This window comes from Antechinus flavipes, chromosome 4, assembly GCF_016432865.1.
Source record: "Antechinus flavipes isolate AdamAnt ecotype Samford, QLD, Australia chromosome 4, AdamAnt_v2, whole genome shotgun sequence".
Taxonomy (NCBI): Eukaryota; Metazoa; Chordata; class Mammalia; order Dasyuromorphia; family Dasyuridae; genus Antechinus; species Antechinus flavipes.
Window position 1 is genome coordinate 129,631,161 of NC_067401.1, and position 15,133 is coordinate 129,646,293.

Genomic DNA, 15,133 nt, shown 5'->3' on the forward strand with positions numbered 1-15,133 from the left:
TTAGAGATGTAAGAGATATATTTCTGCTGTTGCATATTTCAGGTTTTACACAGCGCTCCAGGCTCACCACTGCTCTGGTTCCCTCTCAGGAACGACCTGAGAGGGCAGTTCTTGCTTTGCTCTCTCTAGTTCACTCCTGTTGTCACAGGAACCACCTGTGTCCAGGACTCCTCGAGCTCCCTGCTTTGCAGAGCCTAATCTGTCAGCACCATGGGTGTCTCAGGACAGCACCCATTTCACATAAAGGAGACAGAGCAGACCATCAGACCCAGGAGCCCCAAACATTTCCCTTTCCTGTATCTCCTCTCTGGCGCCCAGTTTCACAGATTACCCAGTTATCTAGGAGCTCTTTAGAGATGGGTTGTTTGTTGATTGGGTTGTTTTTTTTGGACAAGACCAGCAGCATCTTTTGCCCTCAGCTCTACTGACCTGGGCTTCTGGGGCAAAAGGGAGGGGACTCAGGCTCTCTCAGGAAACTCCTTGAAGTGCCAGGTTGGTTCCCTGTTCTGCAGATCCTAGGGGCACCATATCTCCCTGGGGCTGCCTGAGACTTTATTGCACTTTGCTCCTCTCTCCTTTTCCTGTCTTTAGGCCCTCTCCACAAAGCCATCTTTAAAAAAGTAAGTAGAACTTAGACAAACTGAAGAGGGCACAGGAGCAGCACTGGCTCGGTAACTGAAGGAACCCTAGTTTTCTCTGCTCTTCTCTGGTCCCCAGTTTGGAACTGTCTGATAAGTAGCCCATCAGGGTCCACTTGCTGCTCACTCCAGCCAACGAATGGAGGGGGGATGGGACGATGAGGCTAGACCCCAACTTCTCACCCATGGGAGAGGATGGTCCCTTGATCACCTCTTCCTCCATGGAGTTCCTAAGGTGCAACGCCCCGGGATTTTCCCCGGGCTCCCACTGTGGTCCCGCTACCTCAGCCGGCCGTCAGCTTTGACAGGACCAAGCTCTGACTTGGGGTCAGGAGAGAGGGAACTCCAGCTGGTCTGGCTGCAGAGCTCCAGGTTGGGACAGACTGAGGGGCCTGTGGCACACAGCCCTGCCACTGACCAGAAGCTGCCCAAGGTGCTATCTGTCCAGTCCTCCAGGGCAGGGCCCGTCAATTCAGAGTGCCTCCGAGAAGCTTCTTCTGCCTGCTCTGGCCGGGGAAGGTTCAAGATTCCACTCAGGCCCTGGAAACTCTGCTCCATGTACTCATTGTGGGGGGGCCCAGCGTGTAGCCAGCTCCCATCATCTGCAATAAGCGTAGGAGGGACACAGAATCAGTATTCCCCACTCCGTTGGACAAGCCCACATCCAGGTCAAGAAAGAATCCTTAGCCTGGTCTGAGGACCAGGATTCTCTAATCCCAGCCTCATCCCTACCAAGAGGGCCACTTGCTGTGTGGCACAAGCTCATCCTCCTCTGGGCCTCACAGTCCCCATTCTGACCGACCCTGGGGCTACAGCATCATTCATTACCTTTCCTGAGAGGTAGTTTGCGGTTGAAGGTCAGGGGCAACACCAGGAAGCGAGTCTCTCCCAGGGGTTCCCAGAACTGCAGCAGACGGACGGTCCAGGCACCAGGTCGCAGGGGCCGGCTCAGGGGAGGCTTATACTGAGTGACCTCAGCTTCAGAGTCGACTGTGATGTCATACGAGGTGGCCACCACAAAGGTGGGATCAATCCAAACAACAGTGGCTGTTAGGTTGGGGCCACGGGCCCAACGCTGCATGGCTACTGGCTCATCCAGAGGCCCCAACAATCCCCCAAAGTTCCGGAAGAGACGCTCCTTGGGGTCCCACTCTGTGCCTACCTGTGAGGAGGGAAGCATTTGGAAAAGATGCTGGTGATTTTCTTTGCAGAAGGATGGGTAGGAAAGGGAAGGGGGGGGCACCTTATTTCCCTTCCTCTGTGTCATTAAAATGAGGAGATCTGACTGAATGATCACTATGGAGTTTTCTTCTCAACTGCTCTGCAATGACAGGAAGGAGAATGCTCTACAAAGCAGAGTGAGAGCCCCCCCAAAAAGGCCTTTGTATTTTGCATATACTTATAGGATGTTGTCTGCCCTACCAGAATGTAAACTCCGTGAGAACAATGACTGTTTCATTTTTGACTTTTTTTTATATCCCTGGCACTTGACATAGTGCTTAGCATATAGTAAGTGCTCAATAAATGTTTGTCTAAGGAAGTCAAAGCTGAGTTTTTGAGATCCGAAAGCTTTTCTCGCCACGCCTCATTTAATCTAGATTGGACTGAAGGGACATGGAGGAGGGATATTAGGCCATCACTGCCTTCTAGACCAAAGGACACCCATGAATGTAGTGTTGTACCAGGGGAATGGGGGTAGAGGACAAGGGATAAGGGGATGAGGGCCCCCATCCCACCTCCAGGTTCTGCAGCCGGTTGGCCTGACCATTGTGTTCTGTTAGCTTCAGGGCCCCCCGAGGCATCAGCCACATCTCCAGCGCCTCTTCGGGCCCAGAGGCCACAGGTTGCACTGTCTGGGTCAACAAGTAGCCCTGGAAACGGTCATCATAGAAATACAGGTGGACACTGGATGGGAAGCCTTTAGGCTCAAACCTATGATGAATGTTGGGGATGGGGAAGGAGAAATGAAGACATTGGTCAACAGAAACAGGTCAGGAATGGGATGTCCCAGATAGGACCCTCCTAGACCTCATCCTGCATCAACTCCACCCTCCACTTCTCTACAGCATAAGTTTCTCATTTATACAGTTTTTTTTCAAGTGCTCGTCATGCCCCCTCCCTTTTTAAAAAACCCTCATTTATGTGTTCTTCTTCCCCATCAGTTTCAGAATTCTTGAGATAAGGGGAAGATTATGTCCCTCATGGTAATGAAAGCTCCCTAAAGAAAGAGACAGCATCTTGCCCATCAAAGAAGGAACTCTTCAATGATAGGGACCATGTTATGGGACACTGTCCACAAAGAGTGATCAAAACGGGGAGAGAGGGAGAATGACTGACTTCAGCAAGCGGACCGGGGTGGTGTCTCCCACCTGCAGAGCTGGTTAGTTGGAGGGGATGCCATGGCAGCAGCATGACGTAGGCCGAGGCGGGAAAAAGCTGTGTAGGCAGTGAGGATGACGTCGCTGAGCCCGCCCAGGCCATCGGCAATGTCGTGGGCATTTTCCCAGTACGCTTTGAGGGCTGGCGTGTTGGGAGGGTAACTACCATAAAGGTGAGAGTCCAAGATTTCCAGCACTTCCTGATTCACAGTTGATTCAAATTTTCGGGCAAAGAAGGTAGGTCTGGAGAGTTGCTAGAATGTAAATAACATAAGACAGTTGTTGGGATTGCAGAGACTAGAGGCCACACTTTGCCACATGGAGCAAAGAGATCTCTAGGTTCTACCCACATGTTACTAAAGGGCAAGGAGCAGAAATAAGATTTTGGCTAGATTTAGAATTGGCAGGGACCTCATTTTAAGAATGGGGAAACTAAAGCTTCAAATGACTAGCTCAGAGGCACCCAGCCAGGTAAGTGTGCGAGGTGTCTTTCTGACTTTAGCTTCCATCTCCATATCGACTCTTGGTAACCTCAAGGATAGCTTCATTTTTATACCCAACTTCCTTGTAGGATCTCTGCCTTTCCCCAGTTTGGTTTCCCAAAGACAGCAATGAGGATCAAAAGTCAGCCTCTGAATCGATGTTGAATGTGTATGTAGCAAGGGTCTGTTTCTAAAAGTGCCAGGAGATCCAGGCCTTGATCTACCACTGATCAGCTGCAGGGTCCTAGAAAATAGCATGGTATGAAGTACAAAGAGCACTGGCCAGAACTTAGAAGACTGCAGGTTCCAGTCCCAGCATTGCCACTAAGTAGTTATTGAACTTGTTCAAGTCATTTCCATTAGACTATAAGCTTATTGAAGGCAAGGTCTATTTTTGCCTTTCCTTATAACCGCCTGCCCTTAGCCCTGAGCCTGGAATGTAGCAAGCACTTAAGAAATGCTTACTGATTGTTTGGTTTCCTTTCTTTGGGCCTCATTTGTAAAATATTTCGTGAGCTGTACGTTGCAGCTCTGATATTCTTTGGTTTTCTATGAGTAGCCTGCTGTGGGAGAATGTTAGATTTAAGAGTCAGGAACCAGTTGGGGTAACCTTCCATGTTATATCACTATATATATATTTTTCCATGTTATGTAACTAAACATGAGTCACTTAACATCTTTGAAGCTCAGTCTACTAATCTGTAAAGTGGGAATAATAACATCTGTAGCATCTACTCTTTGGGGTAGTTTGTTTTGAGATGATCTGTGGCATCTTTACAAATTCTGCAAACTTTAAAAGTACAAAATGTTGTTCAATCATTTTTCAGTTATGTTTGACTCTTCATGACTCCCTTTGGGGTTTTCTTGGCAAAGAAACCAAAGTACTTTGACATTTCCTTCTCCAGCTCATTTTATAGATGAGGAAACTGAGGCAATCCTGGGCAAACTGCAGAATAAGGGGAGGGGGAGGAGAGGGGGTAACCAACCCTATGATTTCACTGGTATAGGAAACTCCTTTCTACTAAAGCAGGTCAGCATCTTCTCTGAAACTAATGAATATAAGAAGGTTCCTAGAGCTCTGAGAGGGTGCCCAGGGTCAACTGGTCAGTATGTGTCAGAGAAAGGACCTGAACCCAGCTCTCCATCTTCCACATCATGTTATTCCCCATCTCCTTATTACTAAAATGGGGATTAAGAAACTGGAATTAGCTATTGCACAGAGTTACTCAGGATAAACAAGAGAGTATATGCAAAGTGCTTTTTAAGCCTTAGTAGGCTGATAACTACATTGATATAGTACTTTCAGGTTTATAAAGTGTTTTCCAAATACAATCTTTCTTGATCCTCATAACAATCCTGCAACAGGGATTGTTAGCACCCCCATTTTGTAGATGAGGAAACAGTCTGAGAGAGAATCATAAAGTTAGCATCTGAAGCAGGATTGGTATTCAGGTCTTTCTGACTCCACTGAGCCACCTGGCTGTCTCTAAGTGGTATATGAGAAATAACAGGGCTATAGAGCTGGCTTTAAATCCAGGAAGCTCTGGGTTCAAGTGCCCATCTCAAACACCTATGTGATTCTGGACAAAGTCACTTAAGTGCCTGGCTCCAGACAACTTTATAAGTCTCAGGGAAGGACCCCTGACTCTACCTTTGGTAGAGGTCTATCCCCTTAGTAGGGGCTCTACAGAGGATAAGGATGTGTGTGGGGGAGTAGATATGAAGTCAATTGTTACTCTTATTCACCAGCCCCATGTCTGGCTATCTGTCTCTCTTCCCACTCTGCCCAGGAAATTAAAAGTCCCCTGTCCCCTCATTCCAGGATCAGAAAGGCACATAGGGACAGCGAGCTAGTCTGCTCGGCAGGGGCAGCACCTGTAGCCGAAGGAAGTCCTGAGGCTTGAAGTCATTGGGGGAGCAGCCACACCAGTCCACGATGTGCTTGTACTGACATTTGCAGCCCAGCTTACGGTTCCAGTTGGTGACCCGCAGGTTGTTGTCCACCAGGGTGTTGCAGGTAGGGCTGTTCTCCAGCACGGTGTGGAAGAAGGACTGTGGAGAGAGGAGAGGGAGATGAGCCAGCCCCTCATGAGGTGCCACGTGTCTCTACTGACCGTCTCCTCTTAGCCACCATCAGTCACTCGCATCCCCACCCCTCCAGATGATTTTAAGGACTGATTGCTCACCTCAGCTGGTAAGAGTGTGTAGGTATAGAACTGACGCAACTGAGCCACGAGGGGATCGTCCGTGTAGACCACGTACTCCACGAAGCTGCGTGTCAGGGCAAACCAGTCCGAGCCACCATCCACGACGATGCCCTCTGGGATCTGCCGTTCTCCCAGGCGCCACATATGGGAGTCACACTCGTGAAAGAGCCGGTCCAGGCCCTGTTTCTTGATAAACCTGAGGAGGAGGGGCACAGAAAGACAGATTCAGAGACAGCATGGTCGGAGGGAGCTGGGGCAGGGCCAGTGGGAAGAGATCCTCAAGTCTAGGGTAGAAAAGGTTTGTCCCACACCTCCAGTCAGCTGCTTGATGGACTTCGGGACCATTCACTGCTTACCTGACTGATGACCAGTGAATCAATCCCTCTAATTAAGTCTAATCCCAGGGCAGGATATAATGGGGATCCTTCTGCACAGCTCATGCTGCTTCTTCTCGCTAACCTGACACATAACTCATCCTCATTCTCACCTTGAGTTGTCCCGGCCATGAGACTTCAGGAAATTCTTATCATGGTATTTGGACAGGAATGTCACCAGCTCATCATTGGTCCTGGGGCAGGAAACAGTTTTTTTCAAAGCGTACATTAATCTTAGAAATGTGTTTAGAATAATTGCACATGTTAAATCTATATTGGATTGCTTGCTGTCTTGGGGGGAGGTGAGAGAGGGAGAAAGACCTGAAACAGAAGATTTTGCAAAGGTGAATGTTGATAACCACCTTTGTATGTATTTGAAAAAGGAAAATATTTGAAAAAATGTATATTAACTTTAAATAAAAAATTAAGTTTGTTTCAGGGCATTCTGAATTCTTTTCCTTTTGTGTATTTTTCCAGAATTTTACTATTTTAAAATTTTATCTTATTTTTAGATATAGAAGAAATTATATAATATATAATTAGAAAAATAATTTATAATTGTTATTATGTCTTATTTATTTTATTTGCCTATTCAATGACTGTTACTTATACAGTCAAAACCAGTGTGTCTAATTTTATTTGGCAGTTCAGTGGCCTAATGGATAGTGTCTGGCCTGGAATCAGAAAGACCTGAGTTCAGACACTTACTAGCAATGTAACCCTAGGCAAATCACTTAACCCTGTTTGCCTCAGTTTCCTCATCTGTAAAATGAGCTTGAGAAGGAATGCTGAACTGCTCCAATATCTTTGCCAAGAAAACTCCAAATGGGGCCACAAAGAATCAGACAGGATGGAACCACAAGAACACAAAAATGTTTTTAGAATCTACTCTTTTCATTCTGAGTCATTTCATATAAGCCTTCTCACATTTCTTTGTATTTTTCTTATTTGTAATTTTAAGCGGTAGGATAAGATTGTTACATACAAATCATTTTCTTTGCACACTACAATTTATTCGGCCATTCTTCAATTACTAGACATATGGGATTCCTTCCAGTTTTTTTCTATTACAAATGATACTCTGAGGAATACTGTTCACACACAAGTCTTTCCCACCCATCAGTAATAGTCTAAAGACATGGTCCCAATAATGGGAGGCCTGAGTCAAAAGACATGAATAGCCTTTCAACTCCTAATTGGATAATACCTTATTGATTTCCAAAAAATTCTGCCAATTCACTGCTCCAGTATAAATCTAATCAGTCAATTTCTCTACAGAAAATTCAATTCACTATAATTGAATTTTATATTTAGAAAATATATTTTTCCCAACTTAGTAATTGCAAACTGAGATGCCTTTAATATATACAGCAGATTATATCCCAAAGAGATCTTAAAGAAGGGAAAGGGACCTGTATGTGCAAGAATGTTTGTGGCAGTCTTCTTTGTAGTGGCCAGAAACTGGAAACTGAGTGGATGCCCATCAACTGGAGAATGGTTGAATAAATTGTAGTATATGAAAGTTATGGAATATTATTGTTCTGTAAGAAATGACCAAGAGGAGGATTTCAGAAAGGCCTGGAGAGACTTACACGAACTGATGCTGAGTGAAAGGAATAGGACAGGAGATCATTATATACTTCAACAACAATACTATATGATGATCAATTCTGATGGACCTGGCCATCTTCAGCAATGAGATGAACCAAATCAGTTCCAATAGAACAGTAATGAACTGAACCAGCTACACCCAGTGAAAGAACTCTGGGAGATGACTAAACCATTACATTGAATTCCCAATCTTTTTTTTGCCCGCCTGGATTTTTTATTTCCTTCACAGGCTAATTGCACAATATTTCTGAGTCTGATTCTTTTTGTACAGCAAAATAACGGTTTGGTCATGTATACTTATTGTGTATTTAATTTATATTTTAATATATTTAACATGTATTGGTCATCCTGCCATTTGGGGGAGGGAGTGGGGGAAAGGAGGGGAAAAATTGGAACAAAAGGTTGGCAATTATCAATGCTGTAAAATTACCCATGCATATACCTTGTAAATAAAAAGCTATTAAAAATTATTACACACACACAGCAGAAAAAGCATTGTATTTGGAGTCTGGAGACTCCAATCTTGGCCTTGCTATTATCTCCCTGTGTCACCTGGGGCAAACCTAGAGAGATAACCCTGATTTGTTTTATTTTTAATTTTCATTTATTTATTTATTGGAGGGGAGGAAGGGCAATTATGGTTAAATTACACAGACCACACAGCTAGGTAGTATTTGAGTTTGAATTTGAACTCAAGTCCTCCTGAGTCTAGGCGTGGTGTTCTATCCATTTACCATCTAGCTGCCCCTTTGTAATCCTCATTTGTAAAATGGGCCAGCAATGTCCTTTCCAATTCTAAATCTGTGACCTGATGACTCTTCTAGGAGGAGGAAGGACATCCTTGTTTGGGGCTGCTGATGGTCTAGACATAATGATCGCAAATCGCACTTCTTCACTCCTTTTCAAATCATGATGAAGCCTAGGGAACCTTCTTAGAATATGTGTAAAGGCCTAAATAGAATAACTGGGGGCAGCTAGGTGGCACAGTGGATAAGGTACTAGCCCTAAAGTCAAGAGGCCCTGAGTTCAAATCTGCTCTCAGACACTTAACACGTCCTGGCTGTGTGATCCTGGGCAAGTCACTTAACCCCAATTGCCTCAATAAAAATAATAATAATAATAACTGGGAGCACAAAATGCAAGAAAGAAAGAAAACATTTTTAAAAGGCCACAGATCAAGAACTGTTGTGCCAAAGGCTCACAGGGAAGAAGGAACACTAATTTTTATCTCTCTCATTTCCTCAAAGACCCCTCGTGTTCTCTCCCCGCTCCCTAAAAATCCCTGTTTGCTGGCACTGACCCAGCTGACCCCCAGGGTCCTGAAGGAAGAGGAGCCCCCAGTACCTGGTAGGGTAGTCGGTGGCACTAAGGTTAATGAAGAAGTCCCAGGTCCAGCCAGGTGCCTCCAGCAAGTCCTGCATGCTACGCAGATACATCTTCAGGAGACTCGCACCCCCCCAGATGGTGCCCATGCGCCAGGGGGTCACCCGCACATTGGCGTAGTGCTGGGCCAGAGCCACCACCTCTCGGTGCAGATAGTTGGAGCGCTGGGAGCAGAAACAAGCCGCGGGCACGGCTGCATGAGCCTCTTGGCTCCTCCTCTGTCCCTGCCCCATGAGTCCTGAGGCCCCACCCCTCCGGCTTCAGCTGTCCCCCCACCGGCCCACAGGGGTACCTTGTCCACATGGATGTAGAAGAAGTGTCGCTCGTGGTACACAGCCTTGAGGAGCCTCTTGAGCTGCCGGATGGCACGGCCGTGAACCACCAGCATGTAGGCAATTCGCACGGAGGGCCGGCCCGGGGGCAGCTGCACTCTGCTCTCGTCCCACTGAATCATGGGGCTCACCTTTCCTGGGCAGGGCGGAGGGGAAGGTGAGAGGGCACACAGAGCGGGCCCCTCGCCCCGAGGGCTCCCCACCTCCTCCCTGTGAGGGCAGTGGGGCTCCTGTGGCGGGCAGCTTCTTCCCCAGGCTGGGTTCCACCACACCTCCCGGGCAGGGACAGAGCTGACTGTCCCCCAACCAAAGAGCTGGAGTTGCATTGGGTGGCAAGGGGGAGGGAGGGAAGTTCTACCCGATCCTCTGGGGCCTCACCAGACAGCTGGCAGTGTCGGGGCACAACCTTGGGCATGAGACTCCCTGCTTGGTGCAGACACACCACGTTGGCGATCTCCTGCTGACATTGCTTGGTGCTGGCCCGGGCCAAGGCAGACAAGGCGTCCTTGCCCGTGATCTCACACTTGGGGGTGAAGCCATTCTCTGTGGGCTGGGGAGCACCCTCCACGCTGCCCGTGTCGCCTTGCTGGAAGGCGCCAGCAACACCTGCCCCAGGGAGCACCTCTCCTCCACCCCCAGTACTCAGGTTCTGGCGGCTGAGGGGCTCTCGGGGTGGGACGGGGGGGACCCGGCGGCTAAATCTGTGCTTGCCCGTCACGGCTCTCACCACCTTGGCCACCAACACCCCCGGGCTATCCGCTCGGCCCTTCCAGCGCCCGTGTCTCCGGCCAGCATTTCCCCGTCGACCAGCGGAACTATCTCTGTCTTTAGAGCCCTCGCCTGGGTCTGGTGGCCGTGGCTTCCTCTGTCTCCCTTTCTGCAAATAGATATGTAAAGGAATGTAAAGGAAGGAATGAACCAGCAAATTTTTGTCAACCTGGTCACCTCCACCCATTTGTTACTACACTGACGCTTGGGAGCAAAGCCTGGAAAAAGGAAATCACTTGTTTGGGACAGGGAGGGCTGACAGTTTTACAGAGAGCACAGGCCCAGAGAGATAAGTCCACACAAGCCAAGGATCCAGCTGGACCCAGAGCCCAAGCCTTGTGGCTCCCGTTCCAGTACCACTTGGCCCATTCCTCCAAGCCATGTACACTTTAGGAGACTTCGGGAGAGACACAGGACCTGGTAGTCAGAAGGCTCTTGGTGCATGTCCTGACTGATACGGATGCCCTGGGTGACCTTGCACAAATCATTTAACAATTCTGAGCCACAGCTTCTTCCTCTGGAGGGAAAGCACAGAGAACTGCTTTGAGGAAGATGCACTGTAAGTGCTACAGAAATATGTACAAATTGAATTTTTTTTTCTGCTCCTGACATCCTTCCAGCTCCCCCTTCTCTCCTAGTCTTTTATCATTGTGGCAAGAAAAAATTCACCAAGAAGCAGAAAGCAGGCTCTAGGGGAGCCTTGGACACCTTCCTCTCCTTTCTCCTGATTTCCTGGACTCCCAAAACCTCCACAGGATTCTTTAACTAGAGTCTGGGCTGACTCTTCTAGCCACATCAACCCATCTGGACACTTGCTGTCCCTGCTTCTATTTTTCTGCCTGGTAACCAAGTAGGTTTCCCTCTTCTCCTCCGGCAGCCCCCAACTTCCAAGCCATACTATAGCCAGGGCTCCCTAAAAGTAGGAGGGAATCAGAAGAGCCCTGCCTTAAGGATATTGAGGTCCCCTGGGAACAGAACAAATGAAGCTTTCACAGCTGTTATCTTCTCCCCTGACAGGTTCCCAGGAGAGGTTGGGGGAGGGAAAAGGGGTCTCCAGGCTGGAATAGAAACCCGTTAGGGGGGAGAAGGATGGTCTGACAGAGAACTCTCTTCATTTCTATACCTGTTAAGGAGAAGCAATCTCCAGGAAAAGTTAAGACAGTAAAAGACTCCAGTAATTCAAGTTTATGGCAGGGTAGATGGCTCATTAGCCTAGTTCTGTGCCACATGGTAGGTGTGAAAAGACATTGCCAGGTGCAGGCAGGTGGGGATAGGAGAGAGAACACTGCTGAGGTCTCTCTGGGGTGGATGCTGATGTCAGAGACACTATGGCTGAGGGGAAGAGAATGGAGTGGGAGGAAGGAGAAGGGCAGAAAATAAGGCAACAGGCCAAATAGTTCTGTGGCCTGGGGACAGGATGTGGGTAGGAAAATGGGCATCTCCATGCACTGCACCAGAGCTGGTTGACCCTAGGAAGGACAAGCTGAGAGGAAGCTGGGGGCAAAGAAAGCACTGGGAGACCTCTGGATCGGACCTGGCCGGTGACCTTGGGGGAATCTGAGAAAGAACCCCCCTTCCTCATTGCCCCTCCGGGTCCCACCAGCTGGTATCTGGGAAAGCTCTTCCACTATTGTGTAGTCTCCCTGCTATCTGTGGGAACACACTGGTGTGACGAAAGCTCCCCTCGATTTCCTGAGAAGGCCTTGAACAGCAGACACAATGATCTCTTGCAAATTTATCACCTCAGTAAGCTTAAAGCCAGCTTCCTCTCTGCACCAAGTGGAGGGGGATGGGCTGACTGCCCTTGTGACCTGGCTGTGTTCATCTGTCCTGGATGCTTACCTGCCTCCTCACCCGTGTATGTCTAGTCACAGAGGACAAAGAGGAAACCTCAGGGCCATGACTTCCTATAGATGGGATGTACTTTTCTTAATCCTCATTCTAACCCTGCTGCTTCAACAGAGCTCAGGGACACAGGGCAAAAAGGAACTATGTGTCACTAGACTGTGACACCTCCACTTTCCACCCCCAGGTTGAGAGGATGGGGATTAATATAAGAGACATGCTACCCCAACCCCCAACTGAGAATAGAGAGCTCCCTAAGCTGCTCAGAAACAACAGTAGGTGTGTGTAGCATCCATCCCCAGGGCGTCTACAACTGCCCCACTGAAAGGCAAGCAGAAGAAATGTCTTGTACTGTGGACACCTGTGAATCTTAGTTCTCCCTGTGAGATAAAGTGGTTGAACTAGCAGCATCCATTCCAGCTCAGATATTCTGTGATATGTGAATCTGTGAGACTGAGATTCAGTTTCCTTTTTCTTCATTCCTTCTTCTCCCTTTCCTTTCATCCTGGGAAGGTATAGAGAAAATAGGGGAGGAACTCATCAGGCACAGCCAGGGAGTCCTGACTGATTGACAACAATCAGTGTGCCTGAGGACCCAGTGGACAGCTCACGGCCTTAAAATTCCCAGGGTTCCTCCAAGGAAAGCAGTGTCTCCTGGCCTGTCACTTTCTGCATGAGCATTGGGCTGGAAGTGAGAACCACAGCCCAGCAGGGTGATGGGTCACAGAAAGAGCAGCCTTTGAGAGAACACATGACGGCTTCTTCCAGGGACATGACAGTTGCCTTACTAGGGCTGAGACTTCTGATGCCGGAGCAGAATGAGATCTGATCAGGACTATTATATGTCTAAATAGAACTAAAGTTTTGTGTGAAATTAAAGGCTGGAGTTGGGAGGGGGCTGGAACCTCTGCACAGACTCTTTGCTCTTGGATGTTGGAGGGGAGTCCCGGGTCCGGCAAAATGCCGAGGCTGCTCCACTCAGGGAAGTGGGTAACAGGCAGGCTATCCCTACCCCCTGGGGCAATCTTCCGGCTCCCCTCCCTAAGCTCCTAACGCTTTCCAGTGTGGAAAAAGAAGCAGCTCCTTTCTCTCGTCTGGGAGGGGGAACAAATTTCCCTGATTCTCCTAAGTTAAACACTTTAAAGACTCCATCTCTCAGCCGGTGGAAGACCCAATCCCCTCCCCCATCAGGTACCCCATTCTCCAGTTTCTGGGGAGGCAGAGAAACAGCCCCCACGGTCTGGGCTCTACAGTTCCAATCCGCTATACACCCCACTTCTTCCAATCTGCTACTTTGGCCCGCGTGGCACCTCCTGGGCCGCCAAGTCGGAGGTCCCCAAAGTTTCCAAGGTTGGGCCCTCCCCTCTCGCACACCTGCCCCCCTCCCCGGCTCCTTCCTTCAGTCCTAACTTCTGAAAGTTTGGCCTAGGGCTCCAGCGGCCGGTCTTCAGCCCACTCCCCCAGAAGTCCCATCCCTGTGGCCACCCCGCTTTCCCCGGCTTCGGCCTCCCCCCTCCGCAGCCTGCTCCCCTCCCCTTGACCTTCACAGCTCACAGGGTTCCCTCCTTCTTTCCCTGCCTCCCTGGGGATCCTCTCCTCGCCTCGCGCCTCTACTCCCTTCCGCATCAGGCCCCCTTTCTGGACTTCCTAGGACCCGGACCTCCCTCCACCCCCGCCGGGGCTGGGCTCCCTCCTGGAGAAGGGTGGCGGTGGGGGAGGGAGGTTCTGGTTCTCGCCCCCTCTCCCCAGGGCCTCTGGGCCATGCACCCACACTCTCTCCGGTAACCCCAGCTCCGGGTTCGAGTCCGTTCCCGGAGCAGCGCCCCCGCGCCCCCCTCCCCCGGGCTGCTGCGTCTCAGCAGCACGCCCCCACTGGCCCCCACCCCCGGGGCCGGGCTCACCTCCCCGGGCTCCTCCTCCTCCAGGCCGCTGAAGCTCCACACCACCAGGCCCTGCAGCAGCAGGATGGCCAGCGCCGTGGCGATCGCCAGTTTGTAGCGCCGCACCAGCTTCTGCACCCGCGCGCTCGCCACCATCTTCCTGCCCCGGCGGCGGCGGCGGCGGCGGCAGCCCCCCCTACGCCTCCTCCTCCTCCCCCTCCCACCAGGCGCGCGCCGCCGCGGCGCGCTTCAGAACCCTGCAGCCCGGGCGCGGGGACGCGCGCAGACAGAGCCCAGAGCGAAAGAGACAGGGGAGAGATCTCGGCGGCGGCTGGGAGCGAGCCGAGCCCGGGGGAGGGGCTAGGGCCCAGGGCACGACGCTCCGCCCGCGGGCGTGGTCATCCGCGAGGCTCCGCCTCCCGCCTCTGCGGTTGCGCACTGAGTTGGTGCCCTCGCGCAGCCCCGCTGGGAGGCTGGGCTGGGTGACCTCCTAGGTTGGCAGATGGGCGGCGCGTACCGGCTCGGGCGCTGAGGATGCTGCGCCGAGGATTGAATGGGAGGCTAGTCTCGCAGCGTCAGCGGTCGGGAAGCACTGCTAGGGCACACATAACTCCTATAGGTAAAAGAATGACAATCAGTCACCATATATAAAAATATAATGCTACACTTAAATCACACCACAACGCAGCGCGTTCCATGTCATGGATACTGCGCTACGTTAGGCTTGCGTACTAACGCTATGTGGCATTTATGTAGCGCTTAACCAGGCGCCGGGCTGCTAGCGCTTTACACGTACCTCATTTGATCCTCACAGCATCCCTGGAAGGTAGGGACTGCTATTATTCCCATTTCACAGCTGAGGAAACTGAGGGAAACAGGGGTTAAGAGACTTGCCCGAAGTTACACAGCTACTAAGTGTCTGCCGCCGAATTTGAACTCAGGGAAACAGGGTAAGTGACTTTTCTAGCGTCACACAGCTAGGAAGTGAATCAGGTCCGAACTCTGTGTCCCCCGGCTGCCTATCATACATGTCCTGCCTAATCGTGTTGGATGCAATCCTGTGGCTTTGTCATCTTCTGGGAAGTAAAGAACTTCACTGTTTAGTGCAGCTACTCAGCTGAAGGATTCGGCTCTTTTTAATACTTTACAACATGGTATGTGACACAATATAGTATATTATGAATATGATGTAGTAGTATAGCATGATATTTTTGTGAATTAGATTATATTCCATG

General features: G+C 49.9%; 1 protein-coding gene across 1 annotated transcript; it reads right to left on the reverse strand.

Moving 5' to 3' along the window:
- Nucleotides 1–14,104, reverse strand: XYLT2 (xylosyltransferase 2). The gene is made up of 11 exons (XM_051994324.1): nt 13,920–14,104; nt 9,784–10,282; nt 9,366–9,541; nt 9,035–9,237; nt 6,193–6,273; nt 5,685–5,901; nt 5,374–5,550; nt 3,008–3,270; nt 2,375–2,570; nt 1,467–1,800; nt 1–1,240 (listed from the first exon to the last, which is right to left on the reverse strand). Exons 1-11 carry the CDS (start codon nt 14,052–14,054, stop codon nt 918–920), a joined length of 2,604 nt encoding a protein of 867 aa, XP_051850284.1. The 5' UTR covers nt 14,055–14,104; the 3' UTR covers nt 1–917.
- Between the last annotated feature and the right edge of the window lie 1,029 nt (nt 14,105–15,133).